At 38.1% G+C, this 9,898-nt stretch overlaps 2 protein-coding genes across 2 annotated transcripts; one reads left to right on the top strand and one right to left on the bottom strand.

The window, feature by feature from the left end:
* The first annotated feature begins 318 nt into the window (after positions 1 to 318).
* LOC147481014 (major pollen allergen Ole e 10-like) lies at positions 319 to 5,957 on the top strand. Its single transcript, XM_086580294.1, has 4 exons — positions 319 to 535; positions 1,267 to 1,346; positions 1,481 to 1,742; positions 1,837 to 5,957. The coding sequence occupies exons 1-4, from the start codon at positions 457 to 459 to the stop codon at positions 1,863 to 1,865; spliced, it is 450 nt and encodes a 149-aa protein (XP_086436420.1). The 5' UTR covers positions 319 to 456; the 3' UTR covers positions 1,866 to 5,957.
* On the bottom strand, positions 4,658 to 6,658 carry LOC147481013 (S-adenosylmethionine synthase 3). The gene is made up of 2 exons (XM_086580293.1): positions 6,369 to 6,658; positions 4,658 to 6,081 (listed from the first exon to the last, which is right to left on the bottom strand). The coding sequence occupies exon 2, from the start codon at positions 6,067 to 6,069 to the stop codon at positions 4,888 to 4,890; it is 1,182 nt and encodes a 393-aa protein (XP_086436419.1). The 5' UTR covers positions 6,070 to 6,081; positions 6,369 to 6,658; the 3' UTR covers positions 4,658 to 4,887.
* Positions 6,659 to 9,898: the final 3,240 nt, after the last annotated feature.

The following is a 9,898-nucleotide window of genomic DNA, read 5'->3' as shown; positions in this document are numbered from 1 at the left end:
GTCTAGAGGAGTGCATTGGAAATATGAAACTGACACACCTCTAAATAGTACGCACTCACAACTCATTTACTAAAATGAAATCAACAGCCAATAGGACTTGAGGTCCCCGCCTACCAGCCCAAGATAGGCATGATATTCACATTACTTATCTTCTGACTATAATACTCCCTACACTAAATCCTCTACTGAAAATTCCTCCTGAATTTTGAGGGTCTTTTGGTCCATACAAATAATTATACCAACCTCTCTACTGGCATATAGAGACTTGTACGGTTGTACGGTTGTACCTGCTTTGTGGCCTTACTTAATGAGACTTTTGGGCTCTTTAGCTCGCACATTCTCTTCTATTTAAACCCTCATCCACTCTCCATTCTATCCATCTTTCATTCTCATTAGAAGTGTGTTATTTCTGCTCATTGTCCTATCTTCCATTGCTTTATTTGAGTTTTTTCTGATATGGCAATGAGAAAGCTGTTCTTAGCCTCTGTTCCACTGACTTTCTTTGTTTTTCTGTTGTGTTTTGCATCTTGCACTGGTGAGCTTAAGTGCTAGTACTCTCTAAAATCTTGGTTGTTTTGCTCTACGTTAACAATTGCACATTTTTACTGCATTGTTTAGATTATGTTTCTTTTCATCTATATTTTATCTTTCAAGGACTTGGTGTTTGAAATTGGTATTTTTTTAGGAGTGATGAGATGGATTCTGTTACTGAGCTACTTGATACTTCACACATCTTTGTGGATCTGTTTTACATATAATATATGAAGTATCCTCACTTTGTTGCTCAAATCTCAACTAGCTTTCTATGCAATCGTGGTCCTAGTCTACTTTGATCTAGCCAGCCTCTTGTATGACTTGTATTCACCATTTGATCTATTAAGATCGAAATGAGCATCATGTTTTTGTTTTTTCCCGAAATACCACCTCTTGTTTATTTGATATTTTCATATATGGGTTTTAACAGCTCAGGTTCAATGTCAGCAGACGCCTGATCTATCACTGTTCAATATGCTAATTATATGGATGAACCATTTTTCACTTTTCATAAATCAAATATGACCAAGATTTAATGCATCCTATACATAATCTCTCTGCCATTTGACTTTTCTCAACCGGCTTGTGTAATTTTGTGCTTACATGTGAAGGACTGATGGTGACAAAGTAAAAAATAAAAGGGCCAACTTATGGTGTATAGTGTGTTAGTATCACGTTAGTAATGTCTTCAGTCCTAGACTAAGTTTGACTGATTCCAATTTTCTCATGCAGAGTCCTATGTGCCGATAGACTACCCTACTGATCACATTGGAAAGGTGATGCATAGGCCGAAATATTCGAACAAGATGATGGTAAGGATAAATTTCCATCATCATCTTCTTGATTTCAACCTGTGTTGTTCATTTGGGTAAAATATGTTCAGCTTCTTAGCCAATGATGTTGTTGTTCATATGTTTGTGTTCGAACCACACATATGTTGGTGTAGGCTGTGCCAGATGATATGGGCAACAAGTGGTGTATTGCGAAGCCATCAACTGATGAGAACAAATTAAGGGCCAATCTTGATTTCTGTTGCAAACAGAATGGAGTGGACTGCAGCATCATAGGACAAAGTGGGAGCTGTTTCGATCCAAACAATATAGTCTCTCATGCTTCGGTTGCCATGAATTTGTACTATAAAGCTGCTGGGAAACATGGCTGGAACTGCTATTTCGACAACAGTGCTGTCATTGTTTCAACTGATCCATGTAAGATTGAACTAGTGCTAATTGACCACTTTTTTCGTGTCCTTTTTCATGGTTACACTTTTAACTAAATGTTGGAGTTGATATGGTTTTGCAGCTTATGGCCAGTGCACCTACGTATCCTGAACAAGTTGATGGCGTGCCTTGTGGCAGGAGTACTATTATACTAGAATAATGAAATAAGAAGTATGTACCTGTTTGGCTGTTTCTGATGTTAGTAGAAGAAGCACAGGGGTGATTTAATAGTGAAATGTGAAGATATGTTATCAGACTTCTATAGTGTTATTTCCTATGTTATGTGTTTTGCAACATTTTGAATACAGTGGATTCCTTTTGTCGAGTGATTTTTTGCTCCCAGCGTTCTTGCCTCCAAGGGCTCCAAGCGAATTAATAGCCACACACGTATCACTAGTTCCACAAAAAAAGGAAGCTACAGCTCGCAGAAGATTCTCAAAAGTTCTGAATTTACATGTTTGTCCCTCCTCCTAACTACAAAGGAAAAAAAATACGAAATAAAGAAACGTACATGTATTCATTACTTGTGGGCGCTATCTCTTATCAGGGTTAGGATTTGGTTGATCCTACATCATCTTTGATAATCAAATATGCATTGTTACTATGTCAAACAACTAAGGAACAACCGAACCTTTTGAAAAATGATGTTATTACTTATTTTGGAAATTCAATAGGAAATCTGCAACAAAGTAGGATCATTGTTTCTCATTCAAATACTAACTTTAAACCTTGACAAACTTTGGGTATATGTTTGTTTCACCTAAATAATACTCATGCATAGGAAGTATTTTTTATGAGAGAGAAGTGTTCGTTTTTGGATTGGAGAAGAGAACTTGGGAAATATGTATGGGAAAAAGATGAAGAGGTTCGATCTTTTTATCTTTTTGTTCAAATTCTTTTTTGTATTCCATCGCCCCGTTTTCGTCTTTTGATTTTGTTTTCCTTTTTTTTTAAGAAGGACAAATCAGTAAAACTGAAATTTTGATAATCTTAACTTCCCCTTTTTTTTGGAACTGGTGATACGTGTGTGGCTTGTAATTCGCTTGGAGCTCTTGGAGGCACGAACGCTGGGAGCAAAAATTCACTCCCTTTTGTCTGTGTTTCCTCTCTTTTTTCTACATACCTTTTGTAGTCGTGTTTGCCTTGTTTTCATTGATTTATTTATGGTTGTTAGCCTGTTACTGGTAATGTGAAAAAACTAATGACATGCCAAATGCATCAGTTATCTGAAGAAATTAGTTGTACCGCACATTCTCGTATAACTTAATCTGGAAGATCCAGTCGCAATTTTTTGAAAGCCCACTTGGCCCCTTCTCTAGAGCTATCACGTATTCACGTCCTCCTCTTCTCAACTAATGAAAAGCCCAGAATTGGCAGCACCATGTTTGATTTATGGTAAGTTACTTCTCAATCAACACTCTGGAGCAATAATGTAGCGCCACCAATTCACCAAAGAAATTGCAATTGCATTGCCTCCTTTTCGAAGATGAAACAAGGACGAAAAGTCAATAGCTCTATCTTTACAAGCATATTATGATGATTTAGTTTTACTACTGTTCCAACTTCCAAGAAACTTAAATCTCAAACCCTGTTACTTCCAACTTCTAAGTTAAGATTCTTTGTCATTTTGTTTTGGTTATCTATGTGTTAGTTGGCCCATGGTTCGAGATGCTCGTACTGATAAATACCAAGTATTTGGAGTCCGAGGCTCAGGAGTAAGTCCTTCGCAAGTTTACCCTGGGAAATAACACTTATTGTTGAGAAAGTTTTGCATTCCTGACCTGAATCAACAGATTCCATTGTACATACTTTCGCAACTCAGTGTAGTCCGAGTTGAGTTGCATTAGCTGGTTGACACTAGACGAAGAGACTGATGATGATGGATTGATGGTGGTCACGGTGCCCTGCAAAAGCAGTTATGCCCCTATGCTGTTGCCTATTCTATAAATGTACAGTGGTTTAAATTCACAAGAGCAAAAGTTCCACTACAGTTTGTGAAACCATGCCATATCCAATAGCTTTATGTCAATTGTCAACAACGGATGGGAATCCAAATCGTCCAAAGCTCAGCCCGACCAATGTCCCAGTAGATTTTAGGCTTTGATTTGGGTTTCAACTTTCAACCTACAGCTACGCTGATAACACTGCTATAATTGTTTCAACTGACCCATGTAAGTGTGAAATTAGTGAAGCCAAGATCCAATCTGGAATGGTTAAAGGCGTTGTGCCTGTGCTCACGAGTCCAGTTGACTCCATAGACTGGAAGTGTTCATCCCAAACTCCTCCTGTCACAACGGCGTTGAAAAGCATGCGCTTCCCCTCTTTGAATAACTAGTTGGCGTAAATAATCCAGAGGATAGGTAAATATTTTACCCAATATTTTATGGCGTCCAACAGTCTCCTCCATTAGAACAAAACTGAAGAACGAAAAAACAGAGATAATCAAACAATCTAAAACCCGTAGTTATCTACAGAGCAAGTATGCTGTTGGCCTCTGCGACTATGAGTGTGATATATGAATGGAACGATGAAACCCTTAACGCACAACGCTTGGATAGACAGATTAACAAACGATCTTCTTAAAGCGTTATGGGCTTCAGTATCAAACATTGAGGGCTTCTAAAGCCTGAATACGCCGTACCAAACATTATAAACAAAGGATCCTTGTACTGACGCCGAACAGCCAGTGGAGTTCAATACCAAACATTCACGACCCTTTTCTCTCTTCTCCTACCCTTACTACGCTCACTTCCCCACTGTTAGCTATACAGCAATTCTAATAATAGATTAACTCCTACATTGCTAATTTATATAACCTAAATTTTGGAATTTACATATAAGAGTGTTTTGAAATTTGATATCATTCTTCCGCAGAGACTGTCTTCTTCTATAGAGCGTATAAATTTTCCACTACAAATACAGTCTTTATCTAGTTTTTACTCCTGTCAATCCAAATAATTCCACTAGCTGGTATTACATGCAACATAAAACAGAATAAAAATAAAATAAAAAGTTGTCAAATAAAGACGAAAAAGACAAAAGATAGTATCTAAATAACAGCAAGTTGCAAACACATTATTCATGACAAGAGAACCAGATCAGAGACAGAGGCTACCATCAAGTTCCCGGAAAGTTAGGCTTGGGGTTTTGTCCACTTGAGGGGCTTAACAACTTCCCATGTGAAATCAGCGTCGTCCCTACCAAAATGACCATAGGCGGCTGTCTTCAAAAACCTCCCATTTCCACCTCTCTTGAGGTCAAGGCTGATTGCAATCATGCCAGGCCTGAAGTCAAAGGTCTCCTTTACAATCTGGAGGATCTCCTTATCAGGGATCTTGCCGGTACCATAGGAGTCCACAAAAACAGACAATGGCTCAGGTACACCAATTGCATATGACACCTGCACAATGACACGGCGAGCAAGACCACTGGCTACAATGCTCTTGGCTGCCTGCCTAACAATGTAAGCTCCACTTCTATCCACCTTGGTGGGATCTTTGCCCGAAAAGGCACCACCACCGTGTGCTCCCCAACCACCGTAAGTATCAATAATGATCTTGCGTCCAGTGAGACCAGCATCGCCATGTGGTCCACCAATAACAAAACGACCAGATGGATTCAAATGGAAGATGGTCTTCTCATCTAGGTACTTCTCGGGGATGACAGGCTTGATGACATGCTCCTTGAGGTCTGCAGCAATCTCGTCATTGGTGACCGTCTCATCGTGTTGAGTGGAGATAAGGACAGTATGGACACGAGTGGGAACCATGGCTCCACCTTCGTTAATGTACTCAATTGTGACTTGGGTCTTTCCATCTGGTCTCAACCAGGGGCAAGTACCATCCTTGCGAACTTCAGTAAGACGGGCACCAAGCTTGGTAGCTAGGACATGGGTAAGGGGCATCAACTCAGGAGTCTCATCTGTGGCATAACCAAACATATGTCCCTGATCACCAGCACCAATATCTTCAGGGCGCTTAGTAAGATGACCATGAACACCCTGGGCAATATCAGGGCTCTGCTGTTCAATATTAACCAAAACCTTGCAGTTGTCGGCATCAAGACCAACATCATCCGACACGAAACCAATAGTACGGCAAGTATCACGAACAATCTTCTCGTAATCTACATTAGCCTTGGTTGTAATCTCTCCAAATACCATAACCATGTTTGTCTTGGTACATGTCTCACAAGCCACCTTACTGTCGGGGTCTTGTTCAAGACATGCATCAAGAACTGCATCTGAGATCTGGTCACAAAGCTTGTCTGGGTGTCCCTCGTTCACAGATTCGGATGTAAATAGGAAAGACTCCATTATTATATCAAGCTACACAAGCCAAAAAAGAATCCATTTAATCACAAACGAATCTTTTCAAACACGTCTAGATTCTCATACACGAATAAAGTAAAAAAGAAAATTCCAAACATTATATGATGCAGATCAGAAACAAAAAAACCAAAACTAGTCCTAAAATCATAACAGAATTTCAGTCAAACATATAATAAAAGTTGAGATCTTGGAAATCTAAACTCTAACTAGATCTCAAGTACAAAAGTAGTTTTAGATCTGTACCAGAGAGAATAAGATGTGAAAACAAGAAGTGGGAAAGCTACCTTGATGAAATCCCCAAGAGTTGAGAAATGAGAGGTGGTTTCCCAAATGTCTCTGCTCAGTGCGAGTTCTGCTGTGTGATAAGTCTCTGTATTTATAGACGAAAGAAAAGGAAGTAAGATCGCATTTGGATTATTTTATTCTTTTTTATTTCTGTTTCTTGATTTTGCTGAGTTGGATTCTAGATCCAACGGTTTAAATTTTATTCCACCGACACATTTTAACGTTTTTATCATTTTATGAGTTTGATCAAGTTTTAATCGACGGCTCATGGTTGTTTGAGTTGGTGACTTGGTGGGTTGGAAACTTGCGCTCTCTATCTCAATTTTCATCTACCTCATTACTGGTGGGTCCCAAGGGTTTGTTAGATTTTTACTGGTGATCCACCAACCCCTGACTGGCGGAAGACTGGAACTGGGAAATTAGTTTATTAGGTGAAGGGCGTAAGGTAAAAAAATGTTTAAATGGAAAGAGATTGTTTTGTTTGTTTAGTAGTATCTTTAATTGGGATCCCATCTTTAAATATTATCAATTCATTCAGTTTCAGGTTGTTTAATGGTCATTGTCTTGATTAGAGACTATTATTGAGGATTTGAGATTGAAATTGATAATAGTATATACAATAGATTTAACATGTAGCTTCTACTTAATAAAATTGAATGAGAAAAATACTTATCAAATATTTAAATGTATAAGATGAGTATCAAAATCAAGTTTTATTATTAGCTAGACACACATGTCTTCTCGAAATAACAATATAGGATGTCTTAAACTCATAACTAAGATCTAATATTGAAGAGTATCCAACAAATTGAAGAAAATATTAACCCAATTTTTTTTTAAAAAGTAATGTACTAATTTAAAAACTCAGTGTGTTTTTAAAATATTAGCAACACATGTTGAAATATGAACAATCATTGTTCATATTTTAATAAGAGCTATGAACATTCATTATTCATACCTATTTGGGGTATGATAAACAATCAATGTTCATACCTTAACATAATGTATGATCAATAATAACATATTGGAATATGAACAATCATTGTTTATACTTCAATATGATTTATGAACAATTATTGTTCATACATTAATATATTGTGTGAGGTAGGGGTGGGAATTTGGTCCTAACGACCCTAGCCCGGCCCTGACCGACCCGACCCTAAGCCCTATAAAGCCCTCACAACTAAAGCCCTCACAGAGTTTAGGGGCGGGGAATTCTACCTAATGCGCTAAAGGCGGTCGAGGGTTAAGGTTCAAACATAGGCCCCAATCTAACCAAGCCCTAGTTATAATTTCACTATAAAAAATACACAATTTAAACTATCAAACTCTTTTGTTACATATTTTCAATTAAAATAACACCGCCCGCTGTAATTTATCACTTCACCGTGCAGGTATGGGTCTTAATAACTTGTCTTATATCATAAAAACTTGTAAACCTAATTGTTTCTATCTCTCACAACTCACGACACCTTCACAACTCCCCCGCCTAACCTAGTCGCCAAGAACAATAATGAGCACTTGGGCACTAGCCTAATGAAAAAGGTTGTTGACGTCGGAAAAACTCATTCCATACTTTTATTTGTCTTGTGTTATTCAATGTTAAATGTAATTTTGGTGAGATTTGAGTACAAGAAATAACGGATTTATGTTAGTGAAAGCTCATTCCAAAATGTGTCTTGTGCATTTTAACCGTAATTTTGAAATATAAATATGAGTCTCTATGTACTTTCCGCTATTAGATTGTGGATATGCATTTTAAATTGTTGAACTTATCGAAATTATTACTTAGATTGGTTGTTATTCAAATTTCAAAGTGGTGGGACTTTGAGTTTGCAAATCTTTGAATTTTTTGTAATATAAATGAGTTTTAAACCCGATCGCGAAGAAAAGAAGAAAATATATAAGCCGGCCCGACCCGGTCCTAAACCTGTTAAAGAGGGCTTAGGGTAGGGTTAGGGCTTGAAATTTAGACTTATGACCCCCCCTTACTATAGGGACTTTTAGGGAATTGGCCGGCCCCTAATAACCGAAAAGACTTTAAATGTTTAGGCCGGGCTTTGACTTCGCCCATTGCACACCCCTAGTGTGAGGTACATTTATCTATTTGGATATGAACAATCATTATTCATAACATAAGATATGAATACTCACTGTTCATAGCCAAAACGATAAAAATATAAGATCGAAAAATATTTATTTTAAATTTGAGATATTTGTCTTCATGAGTATTTTCACCCGAAAATTATCCTTGAGAGTGCTTAAAAAAAAACTCCGGTTATGAGAGTTATTTTCATTGGAAAACGGGCCTTTGACCAATTTCTTGTTGAGAGTTCATCTACCCCAAAGATATCTTCATAGGGACGAGATCCGAGACCGTTGGATGTGTGATCCAACGGTCTGAAAATCAAAAACAAACTCACATTCTCTCTTTTCTTTTTTTGTTTTTAATTGTCGGACCGTTGGATTACACATCCAACGGTCTCAAAACTCTCATCCCTACGAGGATATTCTCGTGGTAGCTCAAGCCTTTCTTGTTTGAGAAAATCTACTGTATGCAGGCTGTAAGTGTGTGCGAGAATCGAGACTACTCATCACGGCAAGAGGCCAGGTGTGTGTATTGCATCACTAAACACTTTGTAAGGGTTCAGATTCATGCGTGCGCAGGCCTACTCTAGAACTGCAATTCTTATTTTACTTTTTAAGCATGAGGGCAAACTAAAATGATGCCATTGTTCCTTGCTCTGATGGTATACCATTCCAAGTCTGTGGACCTCTCTGGGTTCTCCTCATTTTGTACGCAACTTTGCTGAAAACAAGAAAATCATACAAATATTGGCAAAAGCATACTTATGGTTTCTACTCGTTTTGTACTCGACTTGGTTGTAATTTCAAACAACCAAACAACCCACTTGGGGGCATGTTCTTCACTTTATGCAATCAAGGTTATGTATGAATGTATGATTTTGTTGTTCATGGCCGAAAATATCTAGATAATCAGTAGCCTAATTTTGCCGAAATGTATCCACCGAGTAGGCCAGTAGCCTAGTATTACCATTTTTCTATATTTTCCTGAATATATTGGTTCAAGTGTTTAACAAGTTTTCATATATCGGTGGTATCTTTACCAAAAAAAATATCGGTGGTATGAAGTATGAACTATGAAATGAGCCCTGGATTATGTGCACGTTTGGCAGTTAGCTGAGAGCCAGGTACTTGAAGGAGCAATAATGGTTGCTCAAGTGCTGAAATGAGCCCTAGACTAGTTGAGTGCAATCACCACTCAGCACAAAGTACGGAGCAAGAGGATTCTCCCAAAAGGTTGGGCCAAGGACACGTACCAGTCTTTAAACCTTAACGCTGTTGGTGCTGTTAGGAGGTTAGGAGGACAAGGACCCAAGTCAAAAGTGGTGTTCATGGATTTAAATCGTGTTTTTCAACAAATGGCACGTCGGCATAACTTTTTGTTTGCAAACAAACATGAATGTCTTGCCACATTCAGTCATCACTGATCCACCTTTAATTTATT

Source organism: Coptis chinensis, chromosome 8 (genome assembly GCF_015680905.1).
Source record: "Coptis chinensis isolate HL-2020 chromosome 8, ASM1568090v1, whole genome shotgun sequence".
Taxonomy (NCBI): Eukaryota; Viridiplantae; Streptophyta; class Magnoliopsida; order Ranunculales; family Ranunculaceae; genus Coptis; species Coptis chinensis.
This window is presented reverse-complemented; position numbering and strand designations above follow the sequence as displayed.

Coding starts and splice junctions, on each gene's coding strand:
- LOC147481014 (XM_086580294.1), top strand. CDS start 457: ATGGCAATGAGAAAGCTGTTCTTAGCCTCTGTTCCACTGACTTTCTTT. Junction 536..1,266: donor GTGTTTTGCATCTTGCACTG/GTGAGCTTAAGT, acceptor TTTCTCATGCAG/AGTCCTATGTGCCGATAGAC. Junction 1,347..1,480: donor AATATTCGAACAAGATGATG/GTAAGGATAAAT, acceptor ATGTTGGTGTAG/GCTGTGCCAGATGATATGGG.
- LOC147481013 (XM_086580293.1), bottom strand. CDS start 6,069: ATGGAGTCTTTCCTATTTACATCCGAATCTGTGAACGAGGGACACCCA.